This window comes from Anomaloglossus baeobatrachus, chromosome 5 (assembly GCF_048569485.1).
Source record: "Anomaloglossus baeobatrachus isolate aAnoBae1 chromosome 5, aAnoBae1.hap1, whole genome shotgun sequence".
Taxonomy (NCBI): domain Eukaryota; kingdom Metazoa; phylum Chordata; class Amphibia; order Anura; family Aromobatidae; genus Anomaloglossus; species Anomaloglossus baeobatrachus.
In genome coordinates this window covers 556451319-556476834 of record NC_134357.1, presented here as the reverse complement: position 1 = coordinate 556476834, position 25516 = coordinate 556451319, and the positions used below count along the sequence as shown (strand labels likewise).

The 25516-nt window shown below is 46.1% G+C and overlaps 1 protein-coding gene across 1 annotated transcript in view; it reads left to right on the top strand.

The window, feature by feature from the left end:
• Positions 1–25516, top strand: part of LOC142312998 (uncharacterized) — a 93212-nt gene that overhangs the window by 48786 nt on the left and 18910 nt on the right. Inside the window, exons 11-17 of the mRNA XM_075351985.1 lie at positions 4288–4625; positions 5985–6364; positions 8340–8457; positions 9547–9622; positions 20951–21086; positions 21170–21267; positions 23526–23616. Coding sequence (XP_075208100.1) covers positions 4288–4625; positions 5985–6364; positions 8340–8457; positions 9547–9622; positions 20951–21086; positions 21170–21267; positions 23526–23616 — 1237 coding nt within the window. The remainder of the gene's footprint in view (positions 1–4287; positions 4626–5984; positions 6365–8339; positions 8458–9546; positions 9623–20950; positions 21087–21169; positions 21268–23525; positions 23617–25516) is intronic.

Below are 25516 nucleotides of genomic sequence, written 5' to 3'. Positions count from 1 at the left end.
GGGGCTTTACACGCACCGATATCGCTAGCGAGCGTACCCGCCCCCATTGTTTGTGCGTCACGGGCAAATCGCTGCCCGTGGCGCACAATATCGTTAGGAGCCGTCACACGCACTTACCTGCCTAGCAACGTCGCTGTGGCCAGCAAACCGCCTTCTTTCTAAGGGGGCGGTTCATGCGGCGTCACAGCGGCGTCACTAAGTGACCGCCCAATAGAGGCGGGGGGCGGAGATGAGCGGCCGTAACATCCTGCCCACCTGCTTCCTACCTCATTGCTGGCGGCCGCAGGTAAGCAGTAGTTCGTCGTCCCCGGGGTGTCACACATAGCGATGTGTGCTGCCTCAGAAATGACGAACAAGCTGCGTCCTCAACAATTAACGATTTTTTGGAAATGAAGGACGTATCAACGATGGACGATTTGGTGAGTATTTTCCATTGTTAACGGCCGCTCGTTGGTGTCACATGCAACGACGTTGCTAACGATGCCAGATGTGCGTCACGGAATCCGTGACCCTGGTGATATATCGTTAGATACGTCGTTGCATGTAATGGGGCCATAACACTGCAGAAAATCTTTCGAAGAGAACCCGTATTCTGCAACATAGTCTTTTGAAGAGGACTCCGGGTTGTGGGTGGCAGGAGGGGTGCCTCACGTAAATAAATGTTTTATTGAAACCTTCTAGGAAAAAAATACCTCCCTTGCAAGGGAAGAAAGTTCTTAAGTTTTTCTGCATATTGAAAAAATGTGGAGTTCCTGTTCCTGCGCTGAGATGTGAGGAGGGAGAAGGAGCAGCTCCATACAGCCCCTGCAATATACAGCGACCTACAGAAGCAAACAGCACCCTAGACCAACATAGAGAGGCTGCACTGAATTACCAGCTGTCAGTGCAAGGATCGTTATCTCCTCAGAAGTGGAGGAACACCATTCAAGCCCAGAGCAGAACAGAGGGAGGAGGGGGTGAGTGGAGATAACATGGCGCCAACAGTGAGGAGGAAGGAGGGGGAGGAGGGAGAAAAACCACAAGGGCAGCTGCAGCAATGTGCAGGAGGCCAAGATAACAGAAGAATTCAGAGTATGCAGAGTGGTACAGAGACATTGGGCTTGGTGGAAAGATATGAGATTGATTACAAAAGGCTGGCAAAAGAAGTGGCAGACCATCTGACAGCAGACATCAGAGAGGCAACAGCAGCCTCAGTGAAGAAGGCTTTGGCTGCGCTGCAGGAGGATGTGGAGCACCATGATATGAGACTGACAGAGGTAGAGCAAAGAGTTTCTGATGCTGAAGAGAATCTGACAAGATTGGAGGGCACATTTAAGGAGCTAAACCCAAACCTAATGCTCAGCTCATGAAGGATAAAATAGAAGATCTTGAAAACAGATCTAGGAGGAATAACTTAAGGCTGGTGGGTCTGCCTGAGACAGTGACAACAAAATATTTGGACTCAATCTGTGAAAAAGAATTACCCCAGGCTTTAGGCTTACCACATAGCTGCCGTGTAGAAAGAGCGCACAGAGTGGGACCCATAAGGGAACAAAGAGATGGTCACAGTAACAATGATAATACCTCCAGGCAAGGTGAAATGTACAGAGCAAGACAGGTTAATATAAAATACCTGGAATACAAAGATAAAGAAGAAATTCTACAGGCCTTCAGGAATAGGAAACAGGCACTATGCATTCAGGGACACAAGATTCTATTATTTGGCGACTATTCGTCAGAAGTCACACGAAAAAGAAAAGCATTTAGCCAGATCTGCACTGCCCTCTATCACAAAAACATTAAATTCCAGCTTTTATACCCAGCAATACTAAGAGTAAGAGGAGCAGATGGGGTCACAAAGACTTTTCGGGATCCTTCAGAGGCGGAGCGAGAGATACTACAGGAGGGGAGAACACGGCGACAGGAGAGGAATGGAAAAGAAGGAACTTTCACTGATCCGAAACATGCAGATTCTGCAAACATAACATCTGCAGTTAAACCCGACAACGAGCCAGAGTGGAGTCAATCGAGATCCAGACCAGCCAGTCCGAAGGAAAAGCGACAGATGGCGACTTCAGCTGGGAAAAGAGGAAGAAGAGGCAGCAGCTCATGAACAAGCAGGCAAGACAAGGACTTAATTTGGGACTGCTGAATGGAGCCGTATGGTGACAAATGTGACTTAACTCTCTAAAGTCTCGCCTACCCCCTTTTCTCTTTCTTCTCTATCTCTTTCTCTTTCGCTCCCTTTTTCTCTCTCTCTTTTTCATGCTTATTACTTTTTCCCTTTTATCATCTACTAATGCTTTTTTTTCTCTCTCTTTTTCTTCTCTTAATGACGGTTTTAGGAGCTTGATAAATTTATAAAGGCTGTTTAGGGGCAAGGAGTTAATAGCCAGTAGAGGGGGAGAGGTGACTTAGTGGGGTGGCTTCATGGAGAGCTTGACTTGAAGCAGGGGTTTGAAAGGAGTCTCAATCATCTCAGAAAAAAATGGAAGACGTTAATTGTATTTGTAAAGTTGGGGATGGGAGGGGTTATATACAGTTGGGGGAGGGGAGGGGAAGAGAGTTGGGGAACCCATGCGACACGGCCTGAAAAAGGAACTGTTGATTTTGGGGATTATGGTTAAGCTCATTACGTGGAATGTTAAGGGACTCAGATCGCTGCACAAACGAAATATGATACTACGTCATCTCAAGAAGCTTAAGGTTGATATTGCTTTATTACAGGAGACGCACTTGCAAAAGGATGAGTTCTTCCGTATGAACAAGATGTGGGTGGGAAGGGTATATGGGTCGGCCTCAAAAGGTAGGAAAGCAGGGGTTCTTATTTTGATCAATAAAAACTTTGCACACGAGGTGGAAACACAAGATTCAGATGAAGAAGGAAGATACATACATATAAAGATTTCAGGTACTCAAAGCACTTTTAGAATCCACAATATATATGCACCCAATACGGAACAAAGGTTTTTTTTATAAAATATAGCTAATAAGATTTTGCTGGATGGGGATATATGTAAATTGGTGGGGGGAGACTTCAATACAGTGGTTTCTCAGGAAGAAGACAGGAGGAGTCAGAGGAAGCAGGGGGGGAACACGGAGGGGTCGCTGAGAGCATTGTTAAATACAACTACACTACAGGATTTCTGGAGATTATATCACCCGCAAGAGAGAGAATTTAAACACTATTCCCACCCACACGACTCTTGGTCAAGGATTGACCTTTGGCTGACAAGTGAGAATTTATTGCAGAGGATAGAAGAGATAGTTATAGAGACTATGGTAATATCGGATCATAGCCCAGTGGTAGTCAGTATAGCTGATAAAGTTCAGAGAGGACAGGATTATATATGGCGCTTCCCCTCATTCTTGACTTTGGACGAGAACTTCCATAGAATACTGAGAGAATGGTGGGTGGATTATACATTGACGAATTAGGAGCACAGTGGGGAAACACTATTGTATTGGGAGACGGCTAAGGCAGTTTTGAGAGGAAAAGTGATAGGATATACGACAAAGGCGAAACGACAGGCACAAGTAAAGTTTCAGGAGGCTAGCCGGGCAGTCAGGGAAGCCTATACTGACTTCTTAGAAAAACCATCAAGGGTGACAAAAGCAAAATGGGTGGAGGCGAAGGGCAATTTTGAGGACTGGGTAGAAAGGAAAGAAGGTATGTACAGGACACAACAAGAGGCAGAGTTGAATCGCTTCGGGAACAAGGCAGGGAAGTTATTGGCAAATCTGGCAAGGGGACGATGACCGATGACACATATTATGACACTGAGAAACGTTGTGGGGAGTAAAACGACAGATCCCAAAGAGATAAACGACATTCTTGGAGACTTCTATGCAGGTTTATATAAAGAGGAGGGGTTAGATGATAGGAGAGAAGGAAATGAGTGGTTAAAAGGAACAAAAATGCCTACACTCACGGAGGAAAATTTACAGGCTCTGAATAAAGAGGTGACGGAGGAGGAGGTGCTACAGGTTATAGGAGAGTTAAAAACGACAAAGGCCCTGGGACCAGATGGCTTTAGCGGCAGTTTTTTCAAAATTATGAAGGATCAAATCTCACCTATACTGACAGAGTTATTCAATAAGATAATGAACAGTCCCTGTTAGCAAATAGCGCAGGGACTGCATGTTGACACTGAACATGAGGGTTTATGGAGGATTGTTTATGTGTTTTTATAGTCAGGGGTTAATTTTCAAATCTGCCTAGTAACGTGAGTGTCCCCTAGTAACCAATGGGGTCGCTGCGTGCCTAATTTTAAAGTTATTGATTGGAAGTTTGTGGTTGCTGTGCAGGTTTTGTTTTATATAAGGGGCTGCTTCACCAGCTGTGAGTCAGTCACAGCTGATGAAGAGAAAGCTTCTGGTCATGGAGGGTCTTATCCAGCAGATACTTCAGAGAGCCGGAGAAGAAGACGGAGCAGCGTGGCTAAGAAGATGCCTGGAGACTTCGGCTTCGGGAGCGGAGATGCCCGGTCCAGCAGCGGCGACTCGGATGGAAGAACGGTCGGCGGTGTCGGAGCCAGCGGTGACTTCTGGGGAAAAAAGAAGTCGCAAGGAAAGAGCAAGATACTCACCGCCGGCATCAGCGAGGAAATCGTCGCGGGGACGGAAGAAGAGGTCGGCGGCTCGTGGTAGCGGAGGATCCGGTTCGGGTGCCGAGTTACCAGCGCGGATGGAGGCGGTCGCCGCAAGAGGACGGTCGAGGACCTCGCGTGATTCCGGTCTCATCGCGAGAGCTGCCGACGGTACGGGGTCCCCGGAAGTCGCGTCACCCGGAAGTGTGCAGCCCAATGTCCATCCGCCTGGTTCCCCCATGCGACCGCGAGCACGTTCCGGTAGCGGTGCCGTTGGTCAGCGGGGATTTGGTCCTGGGCTGCTATAGCCCGCTGCCGCCACCGCCGCCTCCTTTGCAAAAGAGCTCGCATGAGGCGGCGGTGGTTTCTCAGGCATGGGCGTCCGGATCATCATCTGGGGACAAAGCTGCGGCAGGCGCAGCGGAGACGGCGGCGCTGAGGCAGCGTTCCAGGAGCTGCTATCAAGATCGGGACACAGAGGACGTGTATGCAGGCTCACGGAAGACCGGTGAGAACCCACATGTGCTGTTTAGTGGTGGGCAGGATTTTAATGTAGGTATGTTAAAAAATATGATGTATAGTGTATGTAGGGAAATGTTAGGGAAGGAGGGCAGATCTGCGTCAGCTCAGAATGTCCAGGTTGAGGGGATTCCGGGCAATTTGTTTAAAGAAGCTATTACATGTCAGTCCTCCCCCCTGGGTTTTCACTTGAGCATGGGAGTGAAGGAAAGGATATGGAGAAAAGAGTATGTGGATATCTTTTCTTTGCTCCCATCCGCAAAAGAACAGTCACGTATAGTAGGGTCAGATGCTAAGAGTGAAGGTGACAGTGAAAAAAAGAGGCCGTATAAATCCTTTCATAATTGGCTACAAGCCTTTTTTATTTTTGCAGCTGTATTAGGTGAAAAAGAGTCTGAGCATTGCAGTGGGTTGTTTCAGCACATGGAATCGATTCTTGAAGCCTATAGGAATTTTGGTGGGACGGCTTGGCTCGTTTATGATGAGTCATTCCGCCAAAAAATGTCAGTACACCCCTCTATGCGGTGGGGTGAGAAGGATGTGGGCCTGTGGCTTAACTTAATGGCACCACAGCGGAGTTATGGGAATAGACAGCAGCAAAATGCACAGTCAAAAAGGGGCTTCTGTTTCTCGTTTAATGAAAGTATGTGCAAATGGCAAAATAATTGCAAATTCAGGCATGAATGCTCTTTTTGTGGGGGGGGACATCCATTATTCAAATGTTTTAAGAAGCAGTCGTCGCAGGGCCAGCAGCTTGTCAGCACAAGGGAGCACTTTCTCAAAGGCCCGGACACCAGTGAACCTGGCAAACATGCTCCCCTGGCTAGACAGGTACCCCGACAGACTGAAGGCTAATGTTGTTTTTAATGGTTTTAATTTTGGGTTTTTTGTTCCTAGGTTTAGAGGTCAAGGTTGCGTGTTAGTTAATAATTTAGCTTCCGTTAATCAGCATGAAGAGTTTGTTTTAGAGCATATTAGGAAAGAGTTGTATCAAGGGAGAATAGAAGGACCTTTTTCTAACCCCACTTTTCAGGATTTTCGAATTTCCCCTTTGGGTATAGTACCTAAGAAGGAACCTGGCACTTTCAGAGTGATTCATCACTTGTCCTATCCAAAAGACTTTTCATTGAACGATGAGGTGGACACTGATTTAGCATCGGTTCATTATGCATCGTTCGATATGGCGGTCGAGTTGTTAAGGACGTTTGGTAGCAAGGCGTTGTTGGCAAAAACCGATATTAAGTCCGCATTTCGGATCTTGCCAGTGGACCCGGATGGTTTCAATTCATTGGGTTTTTATTTTAATCAGGAATTTTATTTTGACAAATGTTTACCTATGGGTTTTTCGTTGTCTTGTTTATATTTTGAGTGTTTTTCGTCCTTTTTACAATGGGTTATTCAGGAGATGGTTCCCGGGGGTGGGGTTTTACACTATTTGGACGACTTTTTGTTTATCGGTGATGGGTCTTCGGGTTTGTGTTTGAGTTTGTTGGAAAAATATTTGGCCTTGATGCGGCACTTTGGCGTGCCTATTGCAGAGGAGAAGACGGTTTTACCTTGCAATAGGTTGGAGTTCTTGGGTATCACTTTGGACTCCATTTCTATGGAATGTAGTCTGCCTGTAGATAAAGTACTGGCATTGCAGGCAGCAATTGCTGATATGCTGTTGAGGAGTAAAGTGACGCTGCGTCAGATGCAATCCTTATTAGGGTCTTTGAATTTTTGCTTGCGAATTATCCCTATGGGTCGGGTTTTTTGTAGACGTCTGTATGACGGCATTAAGGGGTTGAAGTCACCAAATGCGCACTTGAGGTTATCAAAGGAAATGAAGGAGGACCTATCGGTCTGGCAGCAGTTTTTGCGGGATTTTAACGGGGTGTCTTGTATACAGCATGATTTTTGTTTTTCGGATGAATTATCGCTTTTTGTTTTTTCGGATCGGAGCTGGGGTTTTCAGGTGATTTTTAACTCTGAATGGTCCGGAGATGCGTGGCAGGATGTATGGCATTCTATGGGCGTTGTAAAGAAGGATGTGGTTTTGGAATTATTTGCCATCTTGGTGGTATTCTCAATTTGGGGTTCTGCACTGGCAAACAGACGTATTAAATTACGGTCTGGGAACAGTGGCGTAGTTTTTTGCATTAATACGTTGTCGTCTAAGTGCTTCTGGGGAAGTAGAATTTTGAAGCGATTGGTGTTGCAGTGTTTGTCATTTAATATATGGTTAAAATGTTCCTTGGTGGTGGAGACATGTGATCAGACAACACTGTCTTTTTTACAGCGGAACCGGACGGATTCTTGTCAGATGGTGCCTTGTCCAGAGGAACTGTGGCAGATAATTTAAATCTCATACCTGGTTTTATTCAAGGTTCTCTGGCTCCTAGTACATGGGCGGCGTATGCCGCAGCATGGAAGGAATGGAAAGTTTTTTGCAAGTCGAATCATATGTCTTATAATAATCCTAATGTGGAATGGGTTTTGCAGTATATTAATATGTATTTATACAATGGTAAGAGTTATGCATCGCTCCACAAAGACTTATCGGGTATATCGTTCTTTTTGAAACTTAAAGGAGGGGTGTCACTGTTTTCTTATTTTCCAGTAAAACAGGTATTAAAAGGGTTCAAAAAAGGGAATTGCCATCCTGATTCTAGGCGCCCTCTTTCTGTAGAACTGTTAGGACGACTATGGGAGGTCTTAGGTTCAGTTTGTTATGACTCAGTGGAGGCTTGTTTGTTTCGCTGTGCTTTTGTGATAGCGTTTTTTGCAGCTCTCAGGATTGGTGAACTGGTTGCTCCTAGCAAGCACAAGGTAGGTGGTTTATTGTTAACTGATGTGAGTTTATCCATGTCTTATTGTGTAATTTTCCTGGGTAGATCAAAAACGGACCAGTATGGAAAAGGGGTTAGTATTAAATTAAGAACAGTGGCTGACTCTCTAGTCTGTCCGGTTGCTAATTTGAGAATGTGGTTGAATATTTGCCCAAGGATACCTGGTAATTTGTTTATTCATGTTAATGGTGAACCTGCTACAAGGTTCCAGTTTTCTAAGCTAATGCAGCGCTCTTTATGCGAGCTGGGTTTGGGGGGCTTGAGGTTCTCAACACATTCCTTCCGAATTGGGGCAGCGACCGCAGCTGCCTGTCTGGGTATGCGGAAGAATAAAATTAAGAAGATTGGGAGATGGCGTTCTAATTGTTATAGGCGTTATGTGAGGCCTGATATGTTTTTTAATTAACTTTCTTTGTTTTAGGACCCTTAACTGTTTGGATTATCGGTCATTCTTTTGTATTTTGGGCACAGAAGAGGGCCTCTTTGCGGAATTATTCCGAAAATTTATCGTTTCCCGTTCAAGTCCTCAATATTTGTTGGTACAGTAGTAGGGGAATGAGGTGGAACCAGCTGCTTTCGGAGTTACAGAAGAACGCTTTGCATGCCCCACCTCCTGATTTAATAATTATTCATTTATCTGGTAATGACATTGGTTCAGTAAAAACGTTGGATTTGTTATATTTCATGCGTCGGGATTTAGTGTTAATTAAGAATTTATTTCCGAGTGTTTCGGTAGTTTTTTCTGAGGTTATTCCGCGGTTGGTTTGGCGTGACAATGGTTTTGAATTTTTGGAAAAAATTAGGAAACGAATCAACAGGCTGATTGAAAAATTTGTGATTTCAATAGGTGATTTTTCCTATCGGCATGTTGAATTGGAGGGTTTTATCCAGGGTTTATATAGACGGGATGGGGTGCACCTCTCAGAAGTAGGGCTGGACATTTTCAACCTTGGCCTACAGAATATTGTGGAAAGATGGCTGGGTTGTAGGGGGGGGGGGGCGCTGATGGTTATCAGCGTCCCCCTGGTGGAAGAATCGCCCAGCCATCTGGGTGGATTACGGAGTTATTACGGTGTTATTCAGTATGGATTGGTTCTAACGGTATTTTTATGGTATTCATGGTTTAATAAAAAGGTTTAATTTATGGAAAATAAACTCCTAATAAACAACACGGCCATTTTATTTCCACAATATTTGTCTCCGGTGTCATTTATTTATAAGAATTAAGAGGGTGAAAAAAAGAGTATGGGTCATGTGTCATCATGAACAGTCCCTGTTAGCAAATAGCGCAGGGACTGCATGTTGACACTGAACATGAGGGTTTATGCAGGATTGTTTATGTGTTTTTATAGTCAGGGGTTAATTTTCAAATCTGCCTAGTAACGTGAGTGTCCCCTAGTAACCAATGGGGTCGCTGCGCGCCTAATTTTACAGTTATTGATTGGAAGTTCGTGGTTGCTGTGCAGGTTTTGTTTTATATAAGGGGCTGCTTCACCAACTGTGAGTCAGTCACAGCTGATGAAGAGAAAGCTTCTCCCGCCCACCCGCCCCCTTTTTTTTTTTTGTTAATCTTTCATTATGTCGATTAATAACTTTATGTTTTTGTTTTTGTCGTGTTGTTTTCTTAGGGAGGAAGAATCGCCCAGCCATCTGGGTGGATTACGGAGTTATTACGGTGTTATTCAGTATGGATTGGTTATAACGGTATTTTTATGGTATTCATGGTTTAATAAAAAGGTTTAATTTATGGAAAATAAACTCCTAATAAACAACACGGCCATTTTATTTCCACAATATTTGTCTCCGGTGTCATTTATTTATAAGAATTAAGAGGGTGAAAAAAAGAGTATGGGTCATGTGTCATCATGGACGGGGAAAGAATATCGGGTACATTTAATACAGCCTATATAAAGCTCATTCCTAAAGGAGGAAAGAATTTAGAAGACCCATCTAGTTATAGGCCCATCTCGCTGATTAATCAAGACCTAAAAATTTTAGCGAAGTTGATGGCAAATAGGTTAGCGGCAGTATTGCCAGAGATTATAGATCTCGCCCAGGCTGGCTTTGTTAAAGGGCGTTCAGTGGTGACAAACATTAGGAAAGTAATGCTAGCAATTGATGTAGTAAAGCAGAGAAAGGAGGGAGGGGCATCCAGCCTTGATCACCTTGGACGCGGAGAAAGACTTTGACAATGTGAGGTGGTCATGGCTGGAATAGGTGTTAGATCACCTGGGCTTACACGGAGCTTTTAGGAATTTTGTGAGGGTCCTTTATGCAAATCCTCAGGCAAGAGTGAGTACCCCAGAATTTCTGTCAAAAACATTTCCTTTGATGAAGGGAACCAGGCAAGGATGCCCGATGTCACCACTATTGTTTAACTTGGCTATTGAACCACTGGATAGACGTTTGAATGAGGGGGGATGGTTTGAAGGGATCAAGGTAGGGAGGAAGTCATTGCACTCAGCCTTATTTGCTGACGATATAATCCTGTTCATGAGCAAACCTAAAACGCAATTGAGTAGAGTCATAGAACAAATTGAGGAGTTTGGGAGGTTAGCAGGGTTTAGACTTAACAAAAACAAATGTGAAATTCTCTTCTTGGACGGAAAGAGAGCGGAGGGGGAGAGGGGTGCATTATGTGACATTCCAATAGCTAGAAATACAATTAAATACTTGGGAGTACAGGTTAGGAGGGATACTAAGACCATATATTCATTAAATTATTCCCCTTTGATTGAGAAAATTGAACGTGAACTGCAAGGTTGGGCAAATTTGCCGTTGACTCTTCTGGGAAGAAATCATCTAATAAAAATGATGAGCTTTTCCAAGCTTCTCTATCCAATGCAGACAATCCCATTGCTTCTTAAACACTCGGATGTGAACAGATTGACAAAAGCGTTCTCACGTTTTTTGTGGAAGGGATATAGGCTGAGGATTAGTGCCAAAAAGCTAATGTTATCAACGGAAAATGGAGGGATCAGACTACCTAACATCAGGGGGTACAATTTGGCCTGTATCTTAAGACATGTAGTCGATTGGATTAGATGAACAAGTAGGTATTCTGACTGGGATATAGAGGCTGAATTTTGTAAACCTTGGGACCTGAGTTCAATCCTACATACCTCCATTCCAAATTTGCCGCCCAATATTGAACACTCACTGATTTGTAGAAACACAGTGATGACTTGGATGGCGGTTAGGAAAAAGTTCGGGTTAGCCTGGAACATCTCCAAATTCCTTAATATATGGGCTTGTCCTGACTTTCCACAGGGAAGGGAAAATTATCTCTTTAAAGAATGGAGGGAAAAAGGGATTGGAACTCTAAAAAACCTGATGCATGATACAGAACGGAGATGGATGACGTGTGAGGAGTTGAGAGCAAAGTATGACTTGTGCCCATTCCAGACTCTCCAGTTTGAACAGGTGAAACAAGGGATAATGAAGAAACTATACAACATAAATAACGAATATGAGGCAAATCAGATGGATGCAATCATATATAGGGACATCCATGCCACAAATATATCAAGTCTTTATGGAAATATGAGAGAAGTGTTAGTCCCTAACATATCAGGAAGAATGTTGGAAGGGTGGGCAAAGCAGTTGGGAGATCAAGAGGCGGAGGAGAAGATTTTGAATGGTTGGATGGTGATGAGAAAGAAGATTGTGAATGAGAACTTAAGAGATACCCAATTCAGGATCATACATAGAGCTATCTATGGATTTAATATACTGAATGCAAGACATCCAGATAAGATGATGAGTTGTCCAAATTGTGGTACGGAATAAACAGATCTATATCATGGGATATGGCAGTGCGAAAGGATTGAAAGATTTTGGAAACAAGTCCAAGGGGTAGTGAGGAAAATCTGGAATAGAAATGTAGAGTTGGATCCAATGGTCTGGTTATTTCACTATCAGCATTGGGAGGAGGGAGAGAAAGGAGGAGACAAGTTACCGAATCTTTTCCATGATATAGCAATGATAAGTAAAAGGGCTATTCTTCAGAAGTGGCTGTTGAAGGAAATACCAACAAAAGAAGAACTTGTTAATCAATTGAAAAAAAACGCTCATGTTGGAGAAGGTGATAGTGGAGAGGTGTAAAGAAAGGATGACAGCAAAATTTTTCAGTAAATGGAGAAAGTTCATAAGCGTTATATGTTCTAGAGAAGAAATAATACAAATAATGTCCACATTTGTGTCTACGGAATGGTACATGAAGGAAGACCTGTCAGGGTCCCTGTGCGAGCTGAAAGCATAGTTGGCCAAATTCTGGGTTGTGTCGCATGGAGAGGGGAGGGGGGATGGGAGGGATAGTGTTTATAAGTAATGTTTGTAACACGTTATCAAGGAATGCTGAAGGGGGGTAGCGGAGACTGAATAATGGAAATATACATTGACGAAGAAGGGGAAGGAGCAAATTTGATGACCGTGACAAATATTTGATCGATAAATTGTAGAGACTATGTTATTTGATATTTTGATTTGATGACCCTTATTTTCTTCATTCTGTACCCTATTTTACCATTACAAGAAAAGAAATAAAAATTTGGTTTAAAAAAAAAAAAATGTGATAATTTGTTGTTTATGTTTGCAGCCCGAGGACTTGCTGGGATTTACCAAGGGGGAATGTGGCGCCTCTGAGTGTCAGGTGCCACAGGGTACTACATCTAACCCTGGATTCCTGGAAGACCAGTGCCGGTAAGAACCACAACACACGCACACACAAATCCACGCCCTGTTCCCTACACTGGGTGACAAGCTAGAGACGGAACTGATGGATGGCCACCTATTGGTCGGGACGCATCCAATCCACTAGCCCCTCCACCTGGGAAGAGGAGGGGCTAGTCAGTGGAGTGAAGGGAGATGGACATCTTGTCAGACAGAAACCAGTTAGACGTTGAGTCAGCAAGACGTTAAGTCAGAAGTCAGTACACAGACGGAGAGTGTAAAGTGACTGATTGAGTAAAAAGAGTACGGTTGCCAGGGAGAGTACAGTGTGAGTACTCACTGGACCCAGTACTGGTGGGGTGCAGAGCCCTAGTTCAGGAGGACGCTACAAGCTCACCTGATAAAAATGGCCCGGTGAGGGGACCATCAAGGACCTCCGTGACGTTAGTGTCCAGGGCACAGCAGCAAAGAGGGAACTTGGGAACGGGGACAGAGGTCTGACCCAAGAGAGGTTCAATCTGCCTGCCATACTGGCCAAGACGGTGACAACAGGAAGGGACCCCAAGAACGCTTCAGGCCATGGGGACCCACCAACTACAGACGGGTGCATGGAAGTAAAGCTCACCAGGTCACTACACCGGCACTCGAACAAAGGGAATACCCGATTGGTAGAGACCAGCACCAGCCGGGTTGCAGCTACTCCAAACCAGTGAGTAAAGCAAAAGTTAAACCGCAGCTCCTGTGTTGTCAGAATTCTTCCTATAAGTTTGCATCACCGTACTACAACCACCATCATCTTCCCCTGGGGTCTAGCTCTACTTGCGGAGAGCCATAATATCCAAGCTGCCCAATACCACCAGCCCCAGCAGAGAAAGACTTTGCAGCGGCGGCTTTATACATATAGCCGTATACCACAAGTGGCGTCAAGAAAAACACTTTATTTTTATTTTTCCCTTTCTATCCCCTTCTAAGCGACCCCCAGGGTTACGGAACTGGGCTACGGCCACCCATGATACGCCCCAGTGAATACAAGGCCCAGGACCGAGTACCACAAAGCCCTGGGGTGCGTCAGATATGCCGGTGTTATCCTCCATCACGGTATATTACATTAGGTGTGAGGATATGCCGGTGTTATCCTCCATCACGGTATATTACATTAGGAGTAAGGATATGTCTGTGTTATCCACCATTATGGTATTTTCATTAGGTGTGAGGATATACATGTGTTATCCTCTATCACGGTATATTACATTAGGTGTAAGGATATGCCGGTGTTATCCTCCATCACGGTATATGATATTAGGTGTGAGGATATGCCGGTGTTATACTCCATTGATGTGGTTAGAAATTTAGGCTGATGCCATCACATGATACACATCTATCTCTTTGACACCTGCACTCCAAATTTGTAATTAAAGGGCTATATTGCATGCAATATATATATCTCTACACAAATCAAAGTCCGCCAGGCATGATCGATGCAGAATTCTGATTTATTGAGGAAGTACAAGGAATAATATAAGAAGCCCTCTCGCTGAGGATCAAAGGGGAAAGGAAAACACAGGGTGACAGAAAGAAATCAGTTCCTGTCCCATAATTGTCCTCTTGCCTATGTTCCACACTGGCATACAGTATCTGGGGAGAAGGAGGTAGTGGTGGCCCTCTCATCAGTTCATATTTATCAGGATTGGTTGCACTCAGAGCCTCATATTCCTCAGGCGGTGGTGAAACATCATCAAAAGCGGCATGCATGGTCATCGTCTCATCCATAGATTTAGATACCATCTTCTTGATGCATGGAGCTACACAGCACATGGTTAAGGCCAATACCATCAGAACACAGATAATAATAATTCCTTAATGAGGTCATTTTGCAACCTTCTCCACCAACCAAACCAAGTGTCCCATTGTTGTGTACCTGAGTTTGTGGCCAATTCGGACAAATCAGTGAGGCCTTTTAGGGCTTTAGTTATACTCCCATCGGTGCCAGTATTATTAGGTATGCAAGTACAGCAGTTAGATCCTATCATTTAACAGACCCCCCCTTTTTCTGCCAGTATCATGTCGAGGGCCATCCTATTTTGAAAGGCCATAACTGAGGTGGGTCCTAGTTGTTCAGCAATTCCTTTTAGGGCATCTCTGGTGTAATTTACGAAGCGTTGTTGGTTGTAGTACAGGTAGTTTATCCAGTCTACATTTTTGTTTACTGTTATTATGGGGATGATTGATTCAAAACCGGCTGCTGAAGAGGAACTGGGTGCGGCCTGACCTGAAATGGCGTCTGGAGAGGCTAGGGAGGGCAGGACATAGGGCATGCCATCTGCATTCAATACATGAAATAATGGGTTGGCCTTACGTGGACATGGAGCCCCACACACTGCACAAGTTTCATTCCAATCGGGATTTTGAGTTAGAGAAACTACACAAGTCCAACCCTCTGGGGACGACTTATAGGGTGGGGGGCGTTGCCTCCTAATCATGAGAGGATGCCTGGTCTGTGAATTAATACGGTTCTCTTCTGCACCAGCAACTATGCAGATCCACAGAATTACACAAATGTCTAGATTCTACCTCAGTTCACAACAACACAACACAACAGGTTCATCTACCGCTACTCCAGTGTAAATGTCTAGTCTGAAAACTCTTGCTTCCGGAAGAATCAGAGTACATGTCAAACCAGTATCACGTGGGTGATAAGAAATTACACTCACCATCACTATACGCCAGCTGTTGTTGATATTTAAAGTACTATCAAAATCTATTCACACTACATACACGGTCCATCCAAAACTCAGAAACAAAAAAATGCAGATGTTAAAGGAAAACACGATTAGGTTCAAGAGCTAGGACTTTAGGATGGTCATACAGTGTGTCCAAACTCTGGCAGCCGATACCTCACACTCCCACACAAAAAAAGAAGAAACACAAGAAGATAAGATAATTGATTTTCTTACCTTCTAGGAGTTGCAATTTCCAGGCCTCCTGTTGTTCGTGGTAGAGTGGAAGTGTGTCACGGCTCTCCTCGGTCCGGACATATTTCACCCTTGCCCCGCACTGGGACGCCAGCTGACGTGGTTGGAAATTTAGGTTGATGCCATTAACATGATGCACGTCTATCTCTTTGACACCTGCACTCCAAATTAGTAATTAAAGGGCTATATTGCATGCAATATATATATCTCTACTAGAGCTGATCGAACGGCCAAAAATCTGGTACTGGCGGATCACTGCCAGATTTTAAAGAGTCTGATCTGCTCCGGAATTCGGTGCCCATATAAGTCAATGGGGACCGGAATACGGAGGTTAAAAACATTTGTGGAGGGGATAGGGGGTAGGAGCGAGCGCAGCATATTCACCGAGGCGCTATCATGGTGACACACTCATTCCGAGTCACGCTATTCCCTTCCGGAGCCGACAATTCAATATTCATTGTTTTGCCCGCCCACCGGCGCGTGTAATTGTTTGCAACCAATCACAGGCGCCAGGATAGCTGGAGGGTGGGGAAAGCAGTGCAAGTGTCTGCCGGTCAGTATCGTGGTAAAAAATAAACAATCGGCAGTACAGATATAGCTCGCGGCTGCAGCCCCAGCTGTCATGCTGTATCTGTGCTGTGTATTCAGTCACACGTGCGAGGCTTTGCCGGGTGATGCCATGGCAGACTCGCGCAAGTCCCTCACATGTGTGATTCCGGTAATACCGTATGCGGCTTTTTTTTTAATTTAAATAAATAATTTTAAAAAAAACAACGTGCGATTCCCCCTAATTTTCATACCCAGCTAAGATAACGCCGGCTGGGAGCTGGTATTCCAGCCCGCAGCCACCCGGTTTTGCCGCATCTATTAGATGTGACAATCCCGGTGCGATACCGGTGGTGTGATGCGGTGCCAATCGGGGTAATAGCAGGGGTTAATAACAGCGCACAGCTGCTACTAAACCCTAGGTTTGTGATGGCACAGGCGTCTATCGGATACCTGCATCACAACCTGCAAATGAATGTAAATAAACACAGACACACAGAAAAATCCTTTATTTGAAATAAAATACAAACACCCCCTCCTCCACCACTTTATTAACCCCCCATCACCCTGCAGCTCCGACGTAATCCACACGAGGTCCCACGCCGCTTCAGCTCTTTAACTTCTGAATATCACAGAGAGAGGCACGACCGACCGCTCTCTGTGAGCTCCAGAGAGTGAATGAGCTGCGCAATGAGCGGTAACGTCACTCAGGTCATTTGCGGTCACAGCTGGAGGTTCCCATGGTCCTTCATCTGTGATCGCAGCTAACCTGACCTCAGGTGGAGGTCACTGAGTTCATAGACCTGCATCTCCTAGCAGAAAAATTGCAGTTTTTATGGCCAAGAAATGCAGATTTTGTGCTGAAATTTTTTACACCATATTCCTGCATCCAATCTACACCTCCTGGCAAAAAACGCGGTCTTTTGACGCATTTTTTTGCTGTGGTTTTTGCCGCAGTTATTTTTCTGCGATTTCTGCTGCGTTTTTTTTACCAGGAGATGCATATTTGGTGCTGAATTAATCTGCACCAGCTTTCAGCACCAAATTTCCACTTGCTGGCAGAATTTTTTTTTTTTTTTTTTTGGGCCAAGGGATGCAAATTTGGTGCTGACATTTTTACATCATAATCCTGCATCCAATTTACAACTCCTGGCAAAGACACGTGGTGTTTTGCCGCATTTTTTTGCCGCGGTTTTTGTCGCGGTTATTTTTCCGCAATTTTTGCCGTGTTTTTTTGCTAGGAGTTGCACATTTGGTGCTGGAGTCATCTGCACCAGCTTTCAGCACCAAATTTCCACTTGCAGGCAGAATTTTTTTTAATTTTTTTTTTGGGCCAAGTGATGCAAATTTGGTACTGACATTTACACCATATTCCTGCATCCAATCTACACCTCCTAGCAAAAAAAATGCGGTGTTTTGCAGCATTTTCTTGCCACAGTTATTTTTACGCGATTTTTGCCAGAAGGTGCACATTTGGTGCTGAAATCGTCTGCACCAGATTTCAGCACCAAATTTCCATGAGCTGGCAGGAAATTTTTTTCTTTTTACAGCCTGCCGTTCTCTGAACATGAGCGTGTATGTACCTAGAAACACATACACGCTCCTGTCAGAAGTGTGCGGCTGTGCTGCGATGTCAGACTCGCGGGAGTCCTTCGCATGCAGCCTTTTTTTAATTTAAATAAATAATTAAAAAAAAAATCCGACGTGCGGTCCCCCTTTTTCATCCCCAGCCATGATAACGCCGGCTGGGGGCTGGTATATTCTCAGCCCGCAGCCGCCCGGTATTGCTGCATCTATTAGATGTGACATTCCTGGTGCAATACTGGCTCTTCTCGATTGCCCTGGAGTGGTGGCAATCAGGGTAATAGCAGGGGTTAATAGCAGCACACAGCTGCTACTAAACCCTAGGTTTGTGATGGCAGAGGCGTCTATCAGATACCTGCATCATACAAACCTGTAAGTGAATGTAAAAAAAAAGACACAGAGAAAAATCCTTTATTTGAAATAAAGTACAAAACGCGCCCTTCTTCAGCACTTTATTACCCCCCAACACACCCCTCCAGGTCCGGCGTAATCCACACGACGTCCCACGACGACACATTGAGCGCTGCTACATCTCAGAGCGAGCAGCCATAGGGAAGACTGCCAGCTCTGAGTGTAGCTTATGACTGAGCCGCGATGAGCAATGACTGCAGCAGAGACTGTCACAGGCTGGGGGGCGCGTCAGCCTGCAACCAATCACAGATGAGAGGACGGTCGGTGGGCGGTGAAAACACGGAAAGCTGTGTGATTGCGTGCACAGTACAGGAAGTGAATGCACGACCCGGAAGCAGTGTGCCGCCATGACACCGAGTCTCGGTAAGTATGAAAATGACGCTTATTTGTTGTTTTATTTATTTTTAATTTATTTGCCGAATCCGGATCGTGCACCCGGAATCCCACGCCCGGGCCCGGCACCCAGATATCATTGAAACCGTGCGGATCCGGACTTTTACAGTCCGGATCCGCTCAGCTCTAATCTCTACACAAATCAAAGTCCGCCAGGCATGGTCGATGCAAAATTCTGATTTATTGAAAAAGTACAAGGAATAATATAAGAAGCCCTCTGGCTGAGGGCCAGGGGTGCCTCCTAAAATCCTATTGGTTAAGCAGCAGAAAGAGCTTACATTGAGTAATATATACAGTATATATGCATTTCATCATGTTATTAAGCTAACTCAGCATGTATTAATAAAAGTCTCATGATCAAGAAAACTCCCCTTGTCTGAGACGAACCAGACAATGGGTGTGTTATACAAATGCAAGCGCCATTTTAAATTAGTCCTGCATTTTTGGTTATATTCAATATGTATTAAATGCATCATCACCGTATATTACATTTCACACCTCGGAAGATTTTAATTACACAAAGTAAAAGTTACAGGTTAATTAAAGCTGGAAAAGTGACGGAGTCGGTGTAAGGCGAAAGTCACAGGAGCGGATGACCCGTACATGGATCGCACCGCACTGTCCGGACCGGCCGGTGACTCTCCTGACCCGAGAGTGTCAGCTGTGTAGAAATACACACACGGCTCCACTCTGCACACGTAATACACACACGGCTCTGCTCCGTACATGCACAACTCTGTTCTGCACACCTCGTACACACACGGCTCCGCTCCGTACACCTCGTACACACACGGCTCCGCTCCGTACACCTCGTACACACACGTCTCCGCTCCGTACACCTCTTGCACACACGGCTCTGCTCCGTACACCTCGTGCACACACGGCTCTGCTACATACACCTCGTACGCACACGGCTCTGCTACATACACGTGGTGCACACACAGCTCTGCTCCATACACCTCGTGCACACACGGCTCCGCTCCGTACACCTCGTACACACACGGCTCTGCTCCGTACACCTCGTACACACACGGCTCTGCTCCGTACACCTCGTGCACACACGGCTCTGCTACATAAACCTCGTACACACACGTCTCTGCTCCATACTCCTTGTACACACACGGCTCCGCTCCGTACACCGCGCACACGTCTCCGCTCCGTACACCTCGTACACACACTGCTCCGCTCCGTACACCTCGTACACACACGGCTCCGCTCTGTACACCTCGTACGCACACGGCTCCGCTCCGTACACCTCGTACGCACACTGCTCCGCTCCGTACACCTCGTACACACACGTCTCCGCTCCGTACACCGCGCACATGTCTCCGCTCCGTACACCTCGTGCGCACGCGGCTCCGCTCCGTACACCTCGTGCGCACGCGGCTCCGCTCCGTACACAACTTGTACGCACACGGCTCCGCTCCGTACACCTCGTAAGCACACGGCTCCGCTCCATACTCCTCGTACACACACGTCTCCACTCCGTACACCTTGTACACACACGACTCCGCTCCGTACACCTCGTACACACACGGCTCCGCTCCATACACCTCGTACACACACGGCTCCGCTCCGTACACCTCGTACACACACGGCTCCGCTCCGTACACCTCGTGCGCACACGGCTCCGCTCCGTACACCTTGTACGCACACGGCTCTGCTCCGTACACCTCGTACACACACGGCTCTGCTACATCCACTCTGTAAACCCCTCCTGACCCCACACATAAACTTCCCCTCATCCAGCACCATGACACCCAGCACAGCAGAGCCCTGCATACACTGAGGAGCTGATCATGTGACCCCTGACTCCTCCCCTCCATGTGACATCATCACAGGTCCTGGAAGCACAGAGCAGCCATATATCTAGTGTGCGGCTCTGCAGGAGGAGGTGTGTGGAGATTCCCCATTACTGGGCTCAGGCTCCATACACATTAGATGCTGGGGGAGAACAATCGCTCTATAGAAGAGAATTCTCCTGATTGCCCCGTGAAGGATGGATATGGACAGGGACAAGATGGCGGAGAGGATATTACACCTCACCCTAGAGATCCTCTTCCGGCTTACTGGAGAGGTGAGAGATTCTGATGACGTCACATTACACCATTCTTATCTATGGGAATAACAGATGGACAGAACTGGAGAGGTGAGGACTCTGGAAATGTCTGGAGTGAGATTTCTTACTGTGTCTCTCCATAACCAGGATTACACAGTAGTGAAGAAGACCTCTAGTGAGCGCTGTCAGGACCCTGTGTCTGAAGGATGGGGAAGACCCCTGAGCCCAATCACGGGGCCTCCACCTCACCCCCCGATACATGAGGACATCAATGACCAGAAGATCCTAGAACTCACCTACAAGATGATTGAGCTGCTGACTGGAGAGGTGACACTGCTGGGAATGCTGGGACATTATACAGTAACGCTATGAAGGGATCGGGGGTGACGGTATCATTGTATGTGTCAGGTTCCTATAAGGTGTCAGGACGTCACCGTCTATTTCTCCATGGAGGAGTGGGAGTATTTAGAAGGACACAAAGATCTGTACAAGGACGTCATGATGGAGGTTCCCCAGCCCCTCACATCACCAGGTAATAGACAGGACTAAATACACACGGCCTATAATTATCTGTATGTAAGGAATGAATTCAGTCCCTGTATGTGTCTCCTCCAGGTCTATCCAGTAAGAGGACAACACCAGAGAGATGTCCCCGTCCTCTTCTCCCACAGGACTGTAAACAAGAAGATCCCGATGTTCCTCAGGATCATCAGGTAGATGGAGAGAAGGTGCCATGAAATCTCCCTATGATGTGTAGACGGCTGTGAAGGGCTTGTGCTCAGTCTTGTTTTATCCTCCAGTATTACTATATTTTTTGTACTATAAGACGCACCCTGGTTTTAGAGGAAGAAAATAAAATTTTAAGCAAAAAAAGTGGTCATGACACTGTTATGGGGCGAGGATCTGCTGCTGACACTGTTATGGGGATAATGTTCCTAAATTCTCTACTAAGGTACCCCATCCTGGTATTGATCCTCCTGCCTTGTATATTATCCCCATCCTTGTATACAGTATATGTCCCCATCACATAAAAACATAACCCTTTAGTCTGTGTTTGCACGCTGCGCTTTCTGCCGTGTTTTTGCACGTTTTTTTTAGGTGCAGTTTTGGTCTCAAAACTGCATGAATTTCCTTCCCCAGCAAAGTCTATGGGATTCCATTTTTTTTTTCTTTTTTTTTTGCTGCGTCTTTCTGGTGACCACTGCAGCATGTCAATTCTTTTTGCATTTTGTCCCTGCGTTTCAGAGAGCTGGTATTTGGCCAGATACTGCTCCCCATATAAAGTTTATGTGGACCAGAATCGGACGCAAAGGAGTAGGAGCAAGCGCTACATACTCACTAATCACCAGTTGGCCGTCGCACTGCTGCCGCAGCAGCTCTTTCATCTTCCAGAGCCGGCCGCTCATTAGGCTCATAACATATTCACTCCTTCCCTGCTCACCGGTATCTGTGATTGGTTGCAGGCAGACCTGCCCCCACGCTGAGTGATAGTTGTCTGACTACAGCCAATCACAGACATCAGTGGCCGGGTCTATATCGTACAGTAAATTAAATAAAAAAAAAAAAGAAAACCCACATGCGGTCCCCCAATTTTGATACCAGCCAAGATAAAGTCTCACAGCTGGGGGCTGGTATTCTCAGGTTGGGGAGACCCATGTTACTAGGAGCCCCCCAAGCCTAAAAATAACAGCTAGCAGCTGCCCAGAATTGCCACATCCATTAGATGCGACAGTCCCGGGACTTTTCCCGGCTCATCCCGATTGCCCTGATGTGGTGGCAATCGGGGTAATAAGGAGTTAATGGCAGCCCATAGCTGCCACTAAGTCCTAGGTTTGTTATGGCAGGTGTCTAGGAGACACCCCCCCCCCCCCCCCTCAGCACTAATCTGTAAGTGAAAGTAAATAAACACAATCATCATTCATTTGAAATAAAACACACAAAAAAAAACCTATCACCACTTTATTAACGCGTAAAACACCCCTGAAGGTCCGGCGTAATCCACACGAGGTCCCACGACACATCCAGCTCTGCTACATCTGACAATCACAGCGAACGGCTATAGAGCACAACCACTCTGTGAGGGTCAGGCTACAAGTGAAGTGAGGCGCACGGGATCAGCGGTGACTTCAGCTGTCACCACACATCACCTTACTGAAGTCACCGCTGATCTTGCGCTCACTTCAGTCTCGCCTCACAAGTGGAGGACTTCCGCTGTATACTCACCTATCCTCACACCGCGCAGCATCGCTCTTCTTCCTGTCTGTGCCAGCAGCAGCACCGCTGACCTGTGTGGAGCCGTGCACATAGCGATGACGTCATCGCTGTGTGGAGCCGTGCACATAGCGATGACGTCATCGCTGTGTGCACCGCTCTACACACAGATCAGCAGGCTGGCAGACAGGAGGACATTGCGATGCTGCAGGGAACAAGTGACCGGTGAGTATACCGTACTTATTCACTGCCCATTGCGTTGATGATGATATGCGGGGGGCAGTGAATCAGTGAATATAGCCACACATGTTCACTCGAGGCTGTTAGAGCCAGGGATGATCACGCGGGCCGGCTGTTTAGTATGCACGCATGCCCCGCCCATCACCCCGCCCACCTCTCAGCGCCGCCTTCAGGGCTGAGAGATGATGGGTGTCGGGATGCAGTGCATATGAAATGAAGCTAATGAGTGGGCCCACGTGGTCACGGTAGGTGCTGCTACAGCCTGCTCCTGCCTCTGATGACCCGCTCCACCACCACCGAACCCCCCCCCCCTTCCCCGCAGCCATCGGACTATAAGACGCACCCCCCACTTTGCCCCAAGATTTTGAGGAAAAAAAGTGCGTCTTATAGTCAGAAAAATACGGTATATGTTTTAATATGTTTTATATTGTGTAATGAGAGCGGTGGAGATGGCAGGATTAGAGCTGATCATAGATGGGACTTCTCCATCTGTCTGTGACTTTTACAATATTTGTTTCAGGTTGAAGATCTGCCCCATATTAATACTACAGAGACATATGTGAGGGATGATGAGTGGTTTAAAGTGGAAATTCCTACATATGACTATCCAGGTGAGTAGTGACCACTAAATGCAGAGAAGTCAGAGATTCTTCTCAGTCACCGGCTGTGGCTGCTTTATCAGGGTTGTAGTCCGGCCATATCAAATGGTCACCATTCTGCTGCTAGACCACTGCTGATATCTGTTTCAGCCAGATCTTACAGGTAGGATCCACCCTATCCCCTGAAATTAGAAGAGGTTGACTCTCAGCTGCCCAGTTCTCTTATCTGTAGGGGGAGGATGCTTTAAAGAGAAGGTGTCGCGTGTTTTTTATTTTTGTATTAATAATAGTTATTATGAAATCAAGTATTTTTAATACAAAATTAAATTCACTGTTTATTTAGTTTTTATTTAATTCTAGTTTTACTGAAGCACCGGGGGCTGCCATCTTGGATTTGCTGTGTGTAAAGACAGTTAATCACCTCCTTTATGGCAGCCCCATGTGTATTCACTCTGATGGTTGGACTGAGACCCTACACTTAAGGGCTCATTCACATGACCATTCCGTCTGTCCTGGTCAGTTCCTGTTTTTTTGCGGACCCACAGACAGGACCATCTTTTCAATGTATTTTGTGTAGGATCGGATGGCACATAGTAGCACTTCCGTGTGCATCCAATCTTACAAAACAACACATTGGATGCCGTATGTCCGTTCCATTATTATGGAACATGTTCTATTCTGTTCCGTGATATCGGACCGTGACTCAATACAAGTCAATGGGCCCGCAAAATCCCCGGAAGCCACACGGAAGCACTTCTGTGAGACTTCCGTTAGCCGGTGCCCGTGCAGTCTGTGTCCCGCCCCCCGCCAGCCCCGCAGTTGTCTGCACTGCAGTGTGTCAGCATATGCCAGCACTGCAGTGCAGGCTTATACTGACACTGCAGTGCGAGCAGCTGCGGGGATGATGAGCGTCGCCATCAGGAAGTTAGGTGAGATCATTACCTGTGCTGATGAAGTCCTGCTCTCCTGACGTAAGCACTCGTCACATCACATCTTGTGCACGGCCCGAAACTGTGTATACCGATGACGTCATGGGCCGCTCGCGAGAGGTGATCTGAGAACGCTGCGGGCATAGAAGATGGTGACCAGCAGGGTCAGACTGGGGTGTCTGGGGCCTACCAGGGGAAATAACTCTAGGGGCCCACCACCCTACAGCTACATGCAAATATCTATTAGCTGCTATGCCCGTTATAGTGGAGCGCTGACTGTAAAGCACAGGCGGCTCCTGCACATCTCCTGTGCACACACAATAACTCTGTACAATTACAGTAGTTTGCAGTACTGCGATCTTTGGTGACAAGTTATCACCGATCCACAGGTTTGGTAGATGATAACTTATTGATCGGTGGAACCAGACCAGTGGAAACCGCACCGATCAAAGAATGAAATGCCCATTATACAATGCAGCGGCAGGTGGGATGTGTGACCGCAGCTCCATTCATCCTCTGTGGGGTGGGATGTGTGACCGCAGCTTTATCCATCCTCTGTGGAGCAGTCAGATAATAACAAGCGCAGCGCTCATAGCCACTTAGGGAATGAATGGATCAGGGGTCGAGTCGGACATGAGCTCCAGTGTAATGGGGTATAGAAGCTGCACATTTTGCAGATCAGTGCAGGTCCCAGCAATCAGACCCCAACAGATGAATAAGTTATCACATACTTAGGCCGCGTTCACACTTTCAGCATTTGGTCAGTATCTTACATCAGTATTTGTAGCCAAAATCAGTAGTGGGTGAAAAATGCAGAAGCGGTGCCCGTCTTTCTATTATACTTTTCCTCTCATTTTACTGATTTTACAATTCCTCGTTTTGGCTTCAAATACTGAGGTAAAAAACTCACCAAATACTGTGTGCACGTGGCCTTAGTAAAGGAGATTACTTGTTTTCGCTGGAGAACCTCTGTAAATACATAT